Source organism: Sorghum bicolor, chromosome 4 (genome assembly GCF_000003195.3).
Source record: "Sorghum bicolor cultivar BTx623 chromosome 4, Sorghum_bicolor_NCBIv3, whole genome shotgun sequence".
Classification (NCBI taxonomy): domain Eukaryota; kingdom Viridiplantae; phylum Streptophyta; class Magnoliopsida; order Poales; family Poaceae; genus Sorghum; species Sorghum bicolor.
In genome coordinates, this window is record NC_012873.2 from 8,947,827 (window position 1) to 8,966,066 (window position 18,240).

The 18,240-nt window shown below is 42.5% G+C and overlaps 4 protein-coding genes across 4 annotated transcripts; 3 read left to right on the forward strand and 1 right to left on the reverse strand.

The window, feature by feature from the left end:
- LOC8073800 lies at window positions 5,898-7,004 on the forward strand. Its single transcript, XM_002451772.2, has one exon. The coding sequence runs from the start codon at window positions 6,082-6,084 to the stop codon at window positions 6,748-6,750; it is 669 nt and encodes a 222-aa protein (XP_002451817.2). The 5' UTR covers window positions 5,898-6,081; the 3' UTR covers window positions 6,751-7,004.
- On the reverse strand, window positions 7,247-10,892 carry LOC8073801. Its single transcript, XM_002453521.2, has 3 exons — window positions 10,694-10,892; window positions 10,420-10,608; window positions 7,247-7,625 (listed from the first exon to the last, which is right to left on the reverse strand). The coding sequence occupies exons 1-2, from the start codon at window positions 10,804-10,806 to the stop codon at window positions 10,455-10,457; spliced, it is 267 nt and encodes an 88-aa protein (XP_002453566.1). The 5' UTR covers window positions 10,807-10,892; the 3' UTR covers window positions 7,247-7,625; window positions 10,420-10,454.
- Window positions 11,019-16,232, forward strand: LOC8085553 (protein phosphatase 1 regulatory subunit pprA). Its single transcript, XM_002451773.2, has 6 exons — window positions 11,019-11,447; window positions 13,656-13,886; window positions 14,067-14,213; window positions 14,285-14,427; window positions 14,565-14,679; window positions 15,625-16,232. The coding sequence occupies exons 1-6, from the start codon at window positions 11,130-11,132 to the stop codon at window positions 15,703-15,705; spliced, it is 1,035 nt and encodes a 344-aa protein (XP_002451818.1). The 5' UTR covers window positions 11,019-11,129; the 3' UTR covers window positions 15,706-16,232.
- Window positions 16,651-17,702, forward strand: LOC8073802 (uclacyanin-3). The gene is made up of 2 exons (XM_002451774.2): window positions 16,651-16,937; window positions 17,033-17,702. The coding sequence occupies exons 1-2, from the start codon at window positions 16,700-16,702 to the stop codon at window positions 17,440-17,442; spliced, it is 648 nt and encodes a 215-aa protein (XP_002451819.1). The 5' UTR covers window positions 16,651-16,699; the 3' UTR covers window positions 17,443-17,702.

Sequence of the window (18,240 nt, forward strand, 5' to 3'; positions counted from 1 at the left end):
AAATTTACTCCTTTTGAAATATAGATAAAATTATTTAATTTTGTATTTTTGTACTCATAAAAATATAGGAAAAATAATATTTTTTATTAAATTAAAATTTATCATAAGGCTTAGCAATATTATTATGCATATATGCTGGTGGATATGTTTTGATGTGATGCTTGTTGCTCCTTTATGTGTTGATAGTAAGAAAAATATTTAAAATACATTTAGTAGATCGATCTTCCTTATTCGGCACGTATTTATCTTTTATCTACAACCAAATTCCTTGTTTCTAAGCTCAAATTTTTATTAGGGCCTTCCTAAAATATTTTCTTTGTCACTCAAAACACTTCTTTTAGTTCCTCATCCATCAAGCACTCGCTACAAATTTTTCGGGATTTTTTTTCAACTTCTGTTCTCACTTTTCTGTGAGCATGATCTAATTTTTAGATGCTCCAAACAATCTTCTCATGAGCTCCAAAAGCTTTATTCGGGTTCCCCATGTTTTATAATATCTCTGAGAATTTTTCCTGAATTTTTGAAGCTTTCAGAATATTTTTTTCATGGCGTAAATAATAATTCTGGACTTTTCTAGAATTATTTTATTCATGAAATTAATTAATTCCGAAAGAAAATAAATATTTCTTTGTTTTTCCAACGCAAGGCCCAATAATTCTTATAATTTCTAAAGGCTCATGTCTTTATTTACCAATGGACTTTAATAATTAATTAGGCCATTTAGTAAATCTGTATGATACAATGGCAATTAGTATCATATTGCTAATTGATGTTGATGAGGAGAGTTTTTCTTCCTACATATATGTACCAACTCTTTGGGCAAAACACATCAGGACTACTGGAAGAGAAAGCCCCTAGTTTGGGATCTCTAGGTAGTAAATTAGATTTCCTCGTTTCTGTACTACGTCATCTACCCTGAACCACTCTCGGCCGTAGAAGTACTCCGCCGCTCAAGCCATCGACACCTCTTTACCATGACCGACACTGCTGTCGTTAGTCTTGTACGAGCTGCCATCGTTCGTCTCCTCAGAATTAACCGGCGCGTCCGTGGCTAGAGGGACTCTAATCTATACTTTTCTCCATGTGAAGATCCGGCGTCTTTTTTTTTAATCTGGCCGTCACCGACGATCCACCACTTCTATCTTTGCCCGGTGAGGAACACTCTGTGTCTTCGTAATTCTGTTTCTTAGTATTAGCTCCGATTTAATTTGTGATCGTGTACGAGCTAGCATCCTTAACATGTCACGTGCTTGAGAACTTACAATTTCAATATTAATTTGATTAATATGCATACAACTATAGTTTTATAACTAAAAGCACTATAGGTGTCAAACTTTGATAATCATTAATATATAATTAATTACTAACATAATTATGTTTCTCAATCTTAACTACTTAGCTTGAACATGATCGTACATATATAATTTCAATAGATTTCCACATGTTACTTCTTTTTTGTAAAATTAGAGATTAATTTGTTTAATTTATACGACCACATTTATAAATAAAATATTATTAGTTTTAACTTGATTTTGTAATTCAAATATAATTTCGTTTAATTCAATCTAGGTATTTCACTAAAGTATCTTATAGATATTTTATATAACTACTGAAATCAACGAAGCATGAAGTTTTCTTTTTCTCGTACAAAGTCAATTTTACAATAGTCATTTCTCTTTCATCGTAGCTTCGGTTAATGTGCTTTTCACGTCTTTGTGCTCGTAGTAATGCGTAGATTAGTTTTTAAACCTTTTTATATGATTGGTGTACTGTTCTAATTGTCGTTTTGTTTGCTCGTGTATGCTTTCTCCGTTTGATTGTGTGATCGATGATCGAGTTTAGTTGGTGAACAATTCGTGGTGAATAAGAGTACTTCAGTGATCAAGATCAGAGCCTTGGACAACTAGCAGGATCAGCAAGAGCAATTGGATTAAGGCAAGTATAACATTTGGATTTTATTTCTGTGACCATGATCCTGTGACTAGATTAATGTTAAGTAATAAACGATAAAAGATGACTTTTTAGCAACTTAATGATTTATCTGTACGTGATCACCCGGGACAACAGTGCAACCATGAGGGCTATAATGGCTCTGGCTTTAGCTCAGTATGAAGACCTTTTCTAGCTTGTTAGAGGTTACCCGAAAGGGCGGAGGGGCTGAACCAACACGGGTATAGTGCGAGCCCCTGTCCCTATGTGTATAGGCTGCGCGTCATTGTGCCATTCGGAAGGGGGTATCTATATCTGCTCGCAAAGGAAACCTTGCGGCCCTAACATGTTAGACGAACTTTTGAAAGGCTTCATAGTGATCCCTGCCGACCTTCCTTGGAAGTGGGTTAAGAGGCTGATCACCTCGGGCGAAAGGGTAAATCATGACTCATGGGTAAAGATGTACAACATCTGCAGAGTGTTAAAAACTGGTATACTAGCCGAGCTCACGGTCAGGAGCGGCCTTGGGGACATCTACATTAAGGGTGATGATTCCTGTGTGTTAAATATGCTCATTATTATTGTTTAGTGCTTTACATTTATGTCACATTGATCATGAGATTGTGGGATTTATACAATCTAGTTGCTATACTTGTGGAGTTCGACATGGACTCACTCTTGCTATTTCCCCCAAACCTCAGGAGAAGTTTAGGCTTGTGATCAACCAGTCAGTTGGATCCTGTAGAGTGAAGTTAATACCCGAAGTTTAGAGTTATCTACCCGCTGTTTGCTATTAAAGGTTATCTCTTTTATATTAAGTATGTTATATATTTATGCATTGTCTTTTGATATTACCCCTTATTCACATATGGTGCATATCTGGTTTTGTTCTTAAAATCGGGTATTACAACTGAGACCGACCTTACTGGCAACAACTGACTATATTATTAGCCTTGCTCTTATATATGAACCGACTGTCACACAGGTGGTTTTACCACTCAATATGGACAAGTGGACCATGATAGGTGGCGTATCATTACCAGGTGATTGAGCAATAAATCAGGGCTTGGCCACCCAAACTAGCTCGCGCTCAACTAAGGACGAGACCGAGAGCAGGGAGGGACGAAAGAACGGGAGAAAGAATGAGTAAACATGGAGTGAGAGAGAAGCATAGGGAAGAGATTGAGAGTCAGGATTTACATGTATTTGAATCAAATCTTGGGACCTTGACCGTGACCGTGAAAGCAACGCTGTCGTCAGATCATCAGATCTAATTAACGATGGAGCGATGATCATCATGATTTTGAGACACAAGGAGCGAGGGCACACCACACCTGGTCGGAATAGCTTCCACGTGACTGACTATATATATCAAATTAATTAAAGGCGTGCTTGATGTTGATGGATGACTGATCCCGCCCCCTATGCATGCATTGCGAGAATTAATGAAATAAATAAAGGAGAACTACTGTAATACATATATATATACAGGCAACTGAACTGGGCCGTAAAAAATATCAGCTCATCTGCATGCGCGTGCGCGCAGTAGCTAGCACTACTTTTGGTAGAGATCGAGTTTGAGTGATAAGTCATGAGAAAGGCAAACCTGATAAGGTCATGGCTAACGTAACACGATTGTGATCACCTAGCGCCCTTATATTAGATAAAACACATCTTATTGATGATGACATCACTCGGGTACGTATTTATTGGTCTCGCAAACTGAATTGATGTTTTTTTCCCCTCTATAAACCTGCTATAAACCACCGTGCTATACATTTTTGGCAAATCACGGTACACTTGTACAAATACTGAGGCCTTGTTTAGTTCCTTCGAAAACCTAAAAACAAACTTTTTCAAGATTTCCTATCCCATCAAATCTTGCGACACATACACATTAAATATAGATAAAAAAAATAATTAATTACACAGCATAACTGAATAATAATTGTCACACACAAACAAAAGTGCTACGCTAGCCCGAAAAGTTTTTGTAAGGGAACTAAACAAGGTCATACACGCATTGTATATATGGTTTGTATGGACATTGACCTCAATACACACTCACACCCCTTACCTCAGTAAAAACCTCCAAAAGACCACCATCAAATCTCGAGATCGTAAATGGTGGTTCCACAAATCATCATTATATTGCATTGAAAAATATAATGATACTCTTCTCTCTCTCTCTCTCTCTCCCCAGTTCGTTAGGAATGCAAGTGGTTAACGAGCTATGTTTGGTTATTACTTCTGGGTTCTAGGATGTTTGGATTCTAGGGCTAAAAATTAGCCCATACTCAGATAATGGGATAAGCATAGGCTAATTAATTATAAGATAATAAGGGCTAATAGGATCTAACTATCATTTAGCTCCCATTAGCTCTTATTAGACCATAATTGGGTTATATTTAGGTTCCTATTTAGCATGCGAAAAGAGAGGCTAATCGCATAGACACGAGTGCAAACAAGCTCTTCATTTCTCCCCCTGAATTAATTACATGTCATGCCATTCCAATCCATTTTTAGCGAAATTTGGTTTGATTACCATTTCCGGTTTGAATATATATTATATTAAAAGCTATGAGTAAATTTATGAACACTTTTGCTATATCATATCCGGGTGAAACTTCTCCTCCTGCCTGGCTGCTGGTACAAGTGAAAGTACCAAGGGTCGGGCAAACTTGCTTTGAGAAATTGGCCTTGCAATCCCATTTGCCCATTGTGTGACCAAGAACCAGAAGTACGGAACCTGGTAAGAAGCTAGGCAGGGGAGTGCATTCAAATAAATATAAATGTTCAAACAATGCAAGAATGGCGGGAGAAATGCTTCAAGGACAGATTGCAGCGGAAAAGAGAATAACAACAACAACAATCACAATCCTCACATACTCGGCCTGAAACATTTGGAAAGAGCATAGTCGAAGAAACTTTGAAGGATTGACGCGATTGCCACTACAGGTGTTCGGCCTAATCAAAGAAGAAATTGCGACTCCTCACAAGACTACAAGAGCTACCGGGTTTCCTGTTCTAACCCAATGATTTTACTTCGTCTTCTATATATGTTTGTGATTTGTGCCTATGTGCATCTTCTTATATAACTTTATAAAACTTTGAATTGCTCTTTCTTCGTATATAGCAGCGCTCCTGCTAATCTTTTTTCAAAAGAAGAACTTCCCCTCCTGCATCTGAAAATTTTGGACATGTGCGGCAATCTCTAATGCTGTTGTTTGATGGTCACAAACAAAAAAACTTTAATTATCGGCCTTGTTTAGTTCACCCCAAAAACCAAAAACTTTTTAAGATTTCTCGTCACATCGAATCTTTCGGCACATGCATGAAAACATTAAACATAGACGAAAAAAAAAATTAATTACATAGTCTACTTATAAATTGCGAGATGAATCTTTTAAGTCTATTTAATTTATGATTGGACAATATTTACCAAATAAAAACAAAAACTAAAAAATTTTCGGAACTAAACAAGACCATTATTTTGTTGATAATATTTCCTTATATGTCTCCGATAACATATCGGACGTGTATTCGGAGAATCCAATACGTATCGCGATACCGACTTGTACGCAACCTACCTGGTGAAGTATCTGGGCATCTAGCATATTCCATCCGGGAAACCATAGCTGGCGTCATCACATACGTGAGATTAAAACCTAACCCCAGGTCGAAAAAAGCAGATACTTGGCACAAAGATAGCTTCATGTTCATGTTACTCGTGTGCACCAATCATGATAACCCACGACCGTAATGATAAGCTGATAACTGATAAGCACGCGCCTCGCACCTCAACCACACAAGTTCGTGCAACCACGTATCAAATCCTCTCTTTAGCTAGAGACATGTCCAAGATCTCCTCGGGTAAAGTTTATTTTACTTATTACATGTGCCTTCGCTCTCTTATTTATTGGATACGCTTTGAGAAGTGTATAAAAATATACGTACATCTCAATACGAAACTACTTAATCATGATCGATCACGAGGTCATCGACAAGTCGCTTTCTTCTCTAAGCTCTGCCTCTCTATAAATAGGTGCCATGGTGTAGTAGACTCATACGACCCTTCCATAAAAAACGAAGCACAACACAACACACGTCAAGAGCAGAAGCAAAAAGCTAGAGTAGTCAGTCGATCAGTCCATGGCACCCAATGGAGAATCACCGGCCATGACGACAGCCGTGGCGCCGCTGCTGGCGACGATCATCGGCAGCTTCGGCGGCGAGCACAGGCGGCAGCAGAGGGTCCCGTCGTGCCACGAGCTCCGCAGCTGCGTCGCGGGCGGCGATGACCACCACAAGGAACTGGAGCTGATGCTCAGCCCCGACGACGCCAGCGGCGGCGGCGGCGGCGACCCACGGGACGCCGCCGCGGCCACGGCGCGCTCGGCGGCGGAGGTGGAGGACGCGGAGTGCGAGTGCTGCGGCATGTCGGAGGAGTGCACGGCGTCGTACATCGCCGCGGTGCGCCGCCGCTTCTCGGGCCGCCTGGTGTGCGGCCTGTGCGCCGAGGCCGTGGCCGAGGAGGCCGGCAAGAACGGCGGCGACCGCGGCGCCGCGCTGGCGGCGCACATGGCCGTGTGCCGGCGGTTCAACGGCTTCGGGAGGACGCACCCCGCGCTGTTCCAGGCCGACGCCGTCATTGGCATCGTCAGGAAGCTCTCGGGGTCGGGCGGCCCAAGGTCGCCCAGGTCTGACGCTGGCACGAGGGTCGTCGTCAGTGAAGGCGCCAAGACCGCCACCGCCGTCGCCGCCGTCGGCAGCATGGCGCTCATCGCCGGCGTACGCAACGATCAGGTGGTCACCAACTAGATCGCTGGTTAAAGAGTGTACACCCAGGGAGTAATAAGCCGTTTGCGACTTCAGGGCGTACGTAGGTACACCATGTGTATAGAATTGATTTTGTTTCCAGGTTCAGTGCCTGTTGGAGTTCACAACTTTTTGGATCGGCTCTTGTTTCCTTGTTTGAGCTCTTTTAGCTGAGAGCTGAGCCGGGAGTGTGAAAAGCTATCTTCCCGTCCCAAGCTAATTTCATGTCTTCATCTACACTAACATGCTTTGCCCTTCATGGTGCTTCGTCGTGCTTTGCATGCCATGCGACACTTGCATGTGTATTTCTATGTTGCTTGCAGTCATTGACTTCAAGCATCTCGAGTAAAAATGATCTAATAAAGGTTAGAATTTTGGAGATTTTTTTAAGAGTTGTTTTGATTTTCCAACAATGACAGTTGATGATGCCGCGAGATTGAATGTTCCAACATCATCTACAATTCAATTTTCGCAACATTTCAAGAAAAACACTTTAACGTACTGAAACAATGTTTGCAACACAATATCACATTTTCTCGAGATGCCACCCCGAAATTTAATCTCAACTTTCAACTGATGCCCACATCTCCACAGACGGAGACGCCGTGCAAGAACACTTACAAGAAAAATGAGTAAATGACTATGTTATCTAAAACCTTGACCTCACATGGAATTCAAAAGAATAGCCGTTACCAGGAATGTATTACGGTAAAACATGCGCCACTGGCACATTGCACAAAGTGCCCCTAAATAAATAAGGTAACCGTTTAACAAGTATGATTATTATTATGACAACCAAGCCCTCCAACTCTCTGCTGCTGATGTCGCTGCCATCTGGAGCAGTTTCTTTCATTATCGAGGGACACTGAGACCTGTCTCTGCAAGATATTATCAAAGGAAAACATGAGTTTTTTGGTTGTACTGCAGTAAAATCATCTAATATACCCATGCACGCACAACTACACAAGGTACAATAAAGCATACCAGAAGCTATGCAGTTGCTAATATAAGTGAAGCTACCATAGAACACCAAATGTCCATGTCACTATAACTCTTCCCCAGAGAGAGTGGCTTGGGTAATGCGAAACCAGATCTTGTGAACTTCAGTGTTCAAGTGGAGCATTTTGGCAACATCACATTAATATTGGGGCTTATGCACAATGAAAGTGCCGGAGGAGGATTTAACACGAATGACAAATTCATAACGGTGCAGAGGCACGAATGACAGGACATTGTTCTTTCCTAAATCATAAAGACAAATCAAAATTTGAGACGTATGTGAAAATCAGAACCAAAAGAAATGGGGCGAATAAAAGGATCTTCTCAGTACAGTCAGATCTGAAATGAAAATTGAAATGGACATAGCACAAGTAAATGTGACAGTTGATATGTGTAAGGACGGACGTAGCTTCAATACTACATACAGGTAGAACTTAAGCAACCACCAATTTGACTTGACAAATTGGCAGGAATTATCATGCAGTTACGACTGGTTTACAATTACATTATGCTAGAAATGTAATTTTCCATGTTATATATACCTGTACTAATTAGTTTCCACTATATTGTGTTTTATTATGGGTCAATGACCACTTTGATCCAAGTATGGGAAATAGGGCCACTTTGGTCCTTAAATGAGCTGACCATGAAGCAATTCTTGGTCAAGAAAACCTGTTAAGTGACATGTTTTGTAATGAAGACAACTGAGTGATGACTCCCTTCCAAAATAAAAGGCCCACCCACTCACATCCAAGTGCTGGTCAGGCAAGAATCTCATTCTTGGCGGGCTATGCTTCCTAACATCTACATCATCGAGCTCTTGAAATCAACAAGCCTCGCCTGACCTTGGGACCAATATGCAAGAAATTTGAACCCATTCAAATCAAACAGAATGAAAATAATTTTCAGCACACACAAAAAAAAGCTGACAAGATGAAAAAGAACAAACCATATGTATAAAACATAATAAATGTTCAAGAAATTCGTCTGCCACACTGGGGAAACCAGTGGGAGGCAGATGATGCTGCTCCAGTCACTAGATAGCTTAAAGAGTGGCATAAAGGAAGTGATGCTCTTCCTGTAAAGGGAATGATTCGAGGGTAAAGACAGGAAAGGCCAGCGCCTAGTGGACTGAATCACTGGGCAAGTAGCATAATGATAATGGCATTAATAAAGTCCACTTTTAAACCTTAAACTTGCACGGCAGTCCAATTTTCAACCCTGAACTATGAAACCCCCTCCAACTATTGAAACCTGGCAAGTTTGGTCCTCTGGCTGTTTTTCTACTGTAACAATAATAAAAATCTGGTTTAATCTCCGAAAAGTCATAACTGATTTAGTTTACTAAACCAGAAAAATATGAAACCAGCACCAATTTTCTTCTAAACATGTTATCTATGGATCTTATTTTTTTTAATAAATAATGAGCATGAGTGCACGACTACAAGCAATAAAGCAATGCAACATAACTAAATATGTCAAGTAACTCTTAATAGATCTCAAACAGACATATACCATTTTAACAAAATTGGCACGGGTTTCATATTTTTCTAATTTAAAATAAATCAGTTATGGATTTTAAGACACTAAACCAGATTTTTATTATTTTTACAAAATAGAAAACCAATTTGAAACTAGCAAGAGGGTCAAATTTGTCCGGTTTTGGCAGTTGTAGGGCGTCTGGTACTCCGTTTCGTAGTTCAAGGCTGGAAATCGAACTACCGTGAAAGTTGGAGGTTGAAAAAAAAATGAAAAATAGACTTTACACAAATAACAATGCATCAGCTGAATCAACAAAAACGGGGAGTTCGTCACGCGGATTAAGCATGCTGAGCAGTATGGTAACCAACGTGGACTGTCTACTTGTCTAGAACTAAAAAAATGAACCAACAACGAAGGTCAACTAGTCTAGAGACCAAATAGGTAACTGACCCTGTATCAGAAAAGGAGATGAGACCTAAAGGACAAAGTTGATAATCTCAATTGCTGAGGAATATAAAGGATACAATTGACAATCACAACAAACCTAAATGCATTATCAACTTACTGTATTCAAAGCCAAATAGGTTAATATCCTAGATTAAGAATGAATCGATGACATCCAGAAGCTATTGACACTCATTTTAGCTTGCATGGGCTGTCTCTGGTATATCATGCACCAATTTCCCCATAGTCAGGACGTTTCTTAGTCAAGGAAAGGGGGTCCGACTGTCCGAGGGACATGGTGCACAACTTGAGAAAGGTGTTGCCAAGGTCCGGATGAGGATGACATTGTTCCAACGGGAATGATGTTCTGACTTCTGTCATTCCTGGGACGAGGAAATGGCACTATGTCTATATCATGTTCCCCGTGATACTGAATTACTGATCCTGATAGAAGTTTATCAAGCTTGTTCCCATAACTTGAAAAGTTGTATTAATCATCCACATTATAACTCTATCACGGACATATATGACACTAGAGCAATGTGATGTGAGTGAATGAAACTACAAATGTAGCCAGTGACTAATGGCAAACTTTCACTCTCCACTCCTACCTAGAAGTTAATATTAGTTTCATCGATCCAAGTGAAACAGATCTCACCAAGTGAACCAAAATCATCCAAAATCAAGAATGACAACACATGATCAATAATAGACAAGCAAGCAAGCAATCGGGCAGCCACAACTCACTGTAGCGTTGCAAAGATTAGTAGACTGTATCAGACTCAGACTCCCGGGTAGGAGCTGCAGAGCGTACCCTGCGACACGGCCCGGGCCACCTCCGGCCCCAGCCGCGACGTCAGCCGGGCCGCCGAGACCGCGCTGTGCAGCGGTTGCAGCGACCGCGCCAGAGCCATCCGCCGCCCTATTGCCGAAGCCCTGCACCACATAAAACCCCAGTTAAGCAACGCCTAATCGGGAAACATCCTCACAGGCCGTGAACAAAAATGGAAGGAACCCTTACCTGGGGACAGGAGCGAGGGTGCCGGGGAGGGAAGCGGCGGGGCTCCGGGCGGCAGCGGAGCGGAGGAAGGCCGCGGCGGCTGGGCGGGTGAAGGAGCGGAGGCGCGACGCCATGGCTTGCCTGCCGGGGACAGGGAGGTGACGAGCTCGCGGCGGAGGAGGGGCGGCGAGGCCGTGTGGGTTTTTAGGGTTTTGGACCTTGCCATTTCAGAAAAAGACATAGATGGGCCTTAATGGTATTATTGTCAGCCCATTTATTTGGCCCACATACTATTCAGGCCCGGCCTACTCAAATCACCTCTCTTCTTCCTCTCAAAAAAAAAAAAAAATCACCTCTCTTCGCGGAACCAATTGCGTATTTTCTTCTCCTGCCTTTAGCTCCCCCGTTCTTCCAGAACTTTCTCGAGACCTGAATCCACCCTGACCCAGCGGTCCCCATGGCCTCCGGCGAAGGTGTAGTTGATCAGCTGTCCGGGGCGGCTGGCGGCGAGGCGGAGGCCAAGATGGAGACGGAGGGGGAGCGGGAGGGGCCGGTGCTGTACCTCGACCTGACGAGCTACCAGCTGCACGATCTGAGCGAGGTGGAGATCCCGCCCACGCTGGAGGAGGTCGACCTCACCGCCAACCGCCTCTCTTCCGTCGACCCACGCATCGGCCAACTCCCCCGTCTCCGCAAGCTCTCCTTCCGCCAGAACCTCCTGGAAGACGACGCCGTCGCGCCGCTCTCGTCCTGGGAGACTATCGCCGGATTGCAGGTGATTACTGACCCGGAATCTGTAGTGGCGAGTCGTTGTTGTATCGCACCGATCGTGATGCCCAATTTTGGCTACTAGTAGATGTTTGTGTTAAAGAATTCCTGCAGTTTCTTTGATTATAAATCATCTTGTGATGACTACCAACCTGTATTATCAGGAACACATATTTTAGATAATAATACTTGCTAGCGTGGTCAATAATTATTTGTCTATTATTAATTATTCTTTCCTGTAAATGGGTGAAAACTAAATGCCCTTAATTTGCATTTTTTACGTACAAAGCCTAGCGACATTTATCAGTGGAAAACGAGAGGGTTTGTTTATGATAATCTTGTGGTGAAACATAGAAATTTCATGAAACTTGAAGTTTGGTGCTCTTGTAATGTTCTTCCCTTCACTGAGATATCAAGTCAGGTAATTGGTATCATTAGGCAATAGATTGTGATATACAGTAACTTGGCTCAGTTACTGTAAGAACAAGCAGTCCTACTGAGGGGACTAAATTTTGGTCTGACACATTTCACAAAAATTGACAGCTGTGTTGACAACTATCTGGAGTATTTCTTATGATTATTATTTGCTGGAACTCATTATAGCTGAGGGCATTGTAACAGTCCTGATACTTTCACAACATACCCGAAGTGACCAATTCATTTACTTTTAGAAGCTTTTGTGGAGAGATGGATTAAAGTGAGTCCTCACTCTGAAGTTTGAACTAAGGGATTGTCAAGATCAGACAGAGTTGAGGCACCACTTTTTCCTTCAGTGAGCTGGAGGTCACTGTAGTACTTAGTGTATTTAGTATAGGCTTTCGGTACCTTCTTTTGTTTTTTTAGACCAAAGGCATAAGCCCTGCTTTTTACTGAAAGCATAGAGAGTGCCTGCTGGGAAAACCAGCTTACAATCTAGCACATCCAACACAAGCTTCTCAGCCAAACGATCAACCACAAATTCTAAACTCTACTCTCTTAAACTGCACCCCTCCATAGTCTAACAAAACACCCCAGCATCCAAAAGGAAACCAGCCACAAAAGTGCTCCCTAGAAAACAGAAATTACAATTGAGGCCTTCTTGAGCCAAACACCCTGTCTTCAGCATCTTGACAGGCCTTCCTTGAGCTTCTCCAGAATTCCTTCCATGAGTTTCAGCTGTGCCCCCTTCAGCAGGATCTTCCAGTGCTGAAGAAAACCAAAGAATTTATAACTAATTTCTTTTGGGCTCTTAATCATATGATTTGAGAAAACTAAATCATTCCGAGTTCTCCATAGAGCCCAAGAGTTGGTCGCCATGATCTGATGATAATCACCATGCTCCACTTATTAATTCTACCCGGAGTTGTTGTGAATTTGCTCTCAAAATTTCCTCTTATCTACCGGGATTGAGTCCCACCCTAGGCTATCTCTAATTCAACACCAAGCAAAAGTGGCCAGGCGGCATCTGAAAAGAAGATGATCAATGGTCTCATTCTTTCCACATAAGCTGCAATTTTTAGCCTCTTTACAATTTCTCTTTTCGAGTTGTTCAGTGGTCTGTACTCGGTTGTGAGCTACCGTCCAAAGGAAAATTTAACTTGGTTTCCCAAATGTCCTTCATTCTCAAGTCAACTATTCCTGGAAAAGTGATTATCTTATAAACTGATTTAGTAGTCAAATTACTAGACTTCTCAAGCATCCACACAGCTGTATCTGTCCTCTCAGTCAGACTAATCCCCTCTAACATAGTCATCATCTGTCCCCATTGTTCCACCTCCTTATTCCCTAAATTTCTTCTTAGAGACAAATTTCACTCTCTTTATGCTAAATTTGCAAGTGACTTGCCCTGGTCCAGGGAAATCCTGTACAGGTTTGGATATAGAGTCATTAGCATTGCAGACCTTCCTAAATGCACACATCATGCCAAAATCTTGTCTGTTGCACACACTCAACTATCATTCCTTTGCCTTTCTCATACCAAGGTTTAACTGCATGAAGACCTTGTCAAAATTGAGATCCACCTACGCTGTGTGATTGACTAAAATTCTTGCCCTGAAGATACTTGGCTCTAAGTAGCCTCACACAATACTGTCATCTCCACCGTCTAGCGTCAAAATCCATTTGCATAAAAGAGCTGCATTCATGGCAAATTAATTTGATCTACCTTAGAAACAAAGATGCTTTCTTTAAAAACTTTTTCACAATGCTATTTAACTGTCTCCCTTTCATATTTCAGGAGTTGGTCCTTAGAGATAACAAACTTACAAGGATTCCTGATGCTGGCATATTCAAGGGTCTTCTGGTGTTTGATGTATCTTTCAATGAGATATCTTCCTTGACTGGTATGTCCAAGGTTTCCAGCAAATTGAAGGAACTTTATGTTTCAAAGAATGAAGTTGCAAAGATGGAAGAGCTTGAGCATTTACATGCGCTGGAAATTCTTGAACTTGGTAGCAACAGGTTACGGGTAAGAATTTCAGAGTAAATTGCATATGACTCCTGGTGACTGCATGTTGTCTGGAAAGTTAGTTTCTCTGGTCAATGGATAGAGCCATATGTAATGCTTCATGCTGTATGTAATTTGTTTATGTCTAGATCCTGTTATTTCCTACAGCCTTACGTAGTTACGTGTTTTATCTTGTTTCAGGTAATGGAAAATCTTGAAACATTGACAAATCTGCAAGAACTGTGGTTGGGAAGAAATCGAATTCGAGCTGTCAACTTGTGTGGTTTGAAGCTAATTAAGAAGATAAGTTTGCAAAGCAACAGATTGACTTCAATGGATGGGTTTCAGGTACTCTATCATAACTTCCTTGTTCGCCTGTTGTAGTTGCTGCATGGTAATATATCTGTTTTGGAATTCAGGAATGTACTGCGTTAGAGGAGCTGTACCTCAGCCATAATGGAATTCAAAAGATGGAAGGCCTCTCTACCTTGCAGAACCTCCGCATTTTGGATGTTTCATCTAACAAGCTAACCACTATAGAAAATATTGAAACCTTAACCAGGTAAATGATACCATCTGTCTGATAGCTTTTTCTTCTCAGAGTAACAAGATAAGTAGAAACAGCTATTCTAAGAATATAAGCAGCTGGAGAAAATGGCTATTTCTTTCTCTTCTTTATCATGTGAACTTGCTATATAGGCTGGAGGACCTGTGGTTGAATGACAACCAAATACCATCTCTAGATGGGATAGAGACTGCTTTGGCTGGTTCGCGGGAGAAGTTGACGACAATATATCTTGAACGAAATCCCTGTGTAAGTATTTCATAACTTGTATATATAATCCTTGATATTTCTATATAGATGGGAAAAAGAGCCAAGATTCATATCATATGCGCTCAACATATTTGCAGTTTATTATGGTTAAGCTGTTGCCATCCATTGCTGTGTGCCTTGTTGCTAGAGTACATTTTTTTTTTTTTGTAAATTAATGTTGCTAGTTTGCTTTTACAAGTTCCCTATTGTTGATGCTGATACTTGATAGTCTCTCAATTTTTTTTTTTTGCCAAAATTAAACTGTTTGCTGTGTATTGTAAAAAGTAACACTATTGATTAGTGAAGTCTTGAGAAGCGTCTTCCAAAACTCAGTGGTGTGAATTCCAAAGTGGAAAAAAAAACTAACTATAAGTTATTACCTTTTGTTTTTGGCTATCTTGAGTGAGCTATAGGCTAAGATAGCTAGTACAAGCTCTGCTCTCAGTCAGTTTGAAAAAAGAAACTCTGCTCAGAATCAGTTTGGAAAAAAAAACTCCACTGAATCAAGGTACTTATAAAGCTGGGACTTTAATGACTGTTGCTTCCATTGATTGTGGTTACTGGGTAATTTGGACCCTTGTACTCTTGCAGTATCTTTGCTGTGTTACTTGAGATGTTGACCCATCGTTAGTTTTGCATGGGTCAGGTGCTACTCATTGTACCATTTATTTGATGTGTTATACAATTTTGAAATTTTCAGCGCAAGTTATTGAATGAAACAGGAAATAAACAATAAAGGTATTAGTGAGAAGGAAGTCACATGCACTAAAGTTTTCTTATATACCATGAAAATATCTGCTATCAGAGAAATGCGACAAAATTGATGTCTAATTGTACAATATTTTGTGTTCCAGGGTACTACCATGATACTCTGATAGGACCCCTGTGGAATTTGTTCCCTCTTTCCGATGAGCTTACCCTCGTCTGTTTCCCCCTTTGTTGCAGGCAAAAACTCCAGAGTACTCATCGACATTGAAGAAAATATTTCCAAAACTCGAGCAAATCGATTCAGATATCATAGCATGAAAGCTAGCTAATCATTGCACAGATACTAAGGCGAAGTAAGGCTTGGGGTTTTCCAGAGAAGTCATTAGCAGCAATCAAGTTGTGGACGAATAATAGACATTATTTGATCATCAAAGGTGTAGGCGTTGTGGTGCTAGTTATTTAATGGTTGCACCTGTTTGTGGCCAACGATTTTTCATTGCCAACTCTGCTCCGTGTTCAGAAGGAGACGTTGGTTAGGAGTTTCCAGGCCTTGAGCCCCTATGAGCTGAACCAAATAATCAACGGTAGATGTTTGAACATCAGAAGAGGTGTAGCTGGATTGCCATAGGATCCATATCCATGTTGCTACTTTTATTAAAATGTTGCAATTCCTTTCCCTGTAGATTTAGTGTCGGTTTTTTGTTACAAATGATGAGGCTAGGAACAGCTAGCATCTTATTTCTGTAAGCTATGAATGTATGTGCGTTGCATACCAAACTTGCAAGGCTTGTAATAAGCACATGGTTTGCAGCCTGTTAACCTATCGAGAACCGAAATTATCTTCTCTTTGGAGTTTTATTTTATTTTATTATAGTCGACCGATTTTCTGTGCACGAAACCTCGAATTACGAAAGTGCACAGAAAGCCAAATTCCCTTTGCGGGTCTGTCAAATGTTACATATAATATAGTGGGCCTTTTGAGCCCGGCCTTTTAGGCTTTTATTTACGCTCTAGTAAACCAGGTCGTGATTTTGGAATTGGAACTGCCATTTCAAAGTTTGGAACTGCCGCCGCGCCATTCAGTCCGACGCCACGTTCTCCTCCTCCCCCGTTGCACGTCCGCTCCTCCTCCGCGCGAGTTGACGGAACCGCCAGCGCCCACCACCACCACCACACCAATGGCCGCCAGTTCCAGTCGAGTCTACTACTACCGTACGTCCCCTCTCTATATCACCACCAAGGCCGGCCGCCGCTCCTTCTCTCCGATTCATATCTTCTTGTTCCAATAGAAAGAAGGACAACCACCAAGGCCATGGCTGCAGCGACGACGATGACGTCTCGCCGCCTCTTCGCGCTCGCCGCCGCCGTCTACGTCCTCGCCGTCTGCTGCCTCGAGCGCCCCGCAGTGGCGGCGGCGCCGCAGGGGAAGCAGTACAGGGTCGGCGGTGAGGACGGGTGGCGCGTGCCGCCGCCGCCGCCGCCGGAGAACAAGGACAGGTACTACGACACCTGGGCCTCCAACATCACCTTCTACGTCGGCGACACCCTCGGTACGTAACGCACGCGCCAAATCGCATGCATGCTCATCGACCGGATGCAACTTGCGCCGCTCATGCATTTCTCTCGTTTCCGCCGGCGGCGGCAGAGTTCGTGTACAAGAACGACTCGGTGCTGAGGGTGTCCAAGGCGGGGTACTACCACTGCAACGAGACGGCGGCCGACGCGGCGCCGCGCGACGGCCGGACCGTCTTCCTCCTCGACGGCCCCGGGTTCGCCTACTTCGCCAGCGCCGACCTCGCCCACTGCGCCATGGAGGAGCGCCTCGCGGTCAGCGTCCTCGCTGCCGGCAGCCTGCCGGCGCCCGCGCCGTCCCCGTCGTCGTCGTCGTCGTCGTCGTCCTCGGCGCCCGGGCCGTGGTCCTGGGTGCTGTCGCCGTCGCCGTCGCCGTCCGGTGAGCACTCCGCCGCTGCTGCGCTGCCGGTCGTCGCGGCTTCCTCTGCTCACGCCGTCGTCCTCGTGGTGGCCGTCGCGCTGCTGGCAGCCGGTTTCGTTTGATTTCAGCAATCGTATCGCAGTGTCTCTGTGTGTTATTCGGTGTTTAGGCATGCATGCATTATTGTGCATGATCATCAGTACGTAGTTTGAATCTTATTAAGAGTGCCATCGCATGTGTGTGCTGTGTCGTATCGTCAAATATTGTTCATGTTCATTAGGTTGCTGATGATGATGTTGGACTCTTTTAATGTCGTGATGTATCGTAGGTTTCGTTTCCAATGCCAGTACCATTATTAATTAATTAGAAGTTTGTCTCTGGATTCGGATTATGTGCATGCATGAATAATCATGATGCATCGCATCGCATGTGTTGTCAAATGTGCACGGGCATGCAGTTTGCTCAGTGTTTCAGGGGTTATTATATGTTTGGTTCTATGATACTACACATGGTCTCTCGCATCATCTCGCATGGTCTAGGTGAATTGGGAAATGAAAATGTGGTTTTGTTGAACTAATTAAGTAGTAGAAGTTTCAGTCAAAGATAATGAAGAGCAAACTCTGTTTATCAATGGGACGGGAGGAGCAGGCTTACAGGGTAAACACATTTGGACCAAACAAACTTTTCTGTTGGCCTCTGTTATATACTCAAAGCCCGGCCCAAAGAACACACGAAACTCTTGGTTAGGAGGCCCGCCCTAAAGTCTTATGGGCCTGTAGACAGTTGGGGCCGAGAAAACCTAGCCCAGTTGTTTTTCATCATCTCAAAAAAAAAAAACTTAAACAAACTTAGGCCTCGTTTGTTTGACTGGGAATGAGCCCAATTTACAAAAGCTTTCATTGTCGGATTAATTCCTAGCG

Coding starts and splice junctions, on each gene's coding strand:
- LOC8073800 (XM_002451772.2), top strand. CDS start 6,082: ATGGCACCCAATGGAGAATCACCGGCCATGACGACAGCCGTGGCGCCG.
- LOC8073801 (XM_002453521.2), bottom strand. CDS start 10,806: ATGGCGTCGCGCCTCCGCTCCTTCACCCGCCCAGCCGCCGCGGCCTTC. Junction 10,609..10,693: donor ACCCTCGCTCCTGTCCCCAG/GTAAGGGTTCCT, acceptor TATGTGGTGCAG/GGCTTCGGCAATAGGGCGGC.
- LOC8085553 (XM_002451773.2), top strand. CDS start 11,130: ATGGCCTCCGGCGAAGGTGTAGTTGATCAGCTGTCCGGGGCGGCTGGC. Junction 11,448..13,655: donor AGACTATCGCCGGATTGCAG/GTGATTACTGAC, acceptor TTCATATTTCAG/GAGTTGGTCCTTAGAGATAA. Junction 14,428..14,564: donor AATATTGAAACCTTAACCAG/GTAAATGATACC, acceptor CTTGCTATATAG/GCTGGAGGACCTGTGGTTGA.
- LOC8073802 (XM_002451774.2), top strand. CDS start 16,700: ATGGCTGCAGCGACGACGATGACGTCTCGCCGCCTCTTCGCGCTCGCC. Junction 16,938..17,032: donor CTACGTCGGCGACACCCTCG/GTACGTAACGCA, acceptor CGGCGGCGGCAG/AGTTCGTGTACAAGAACGAC.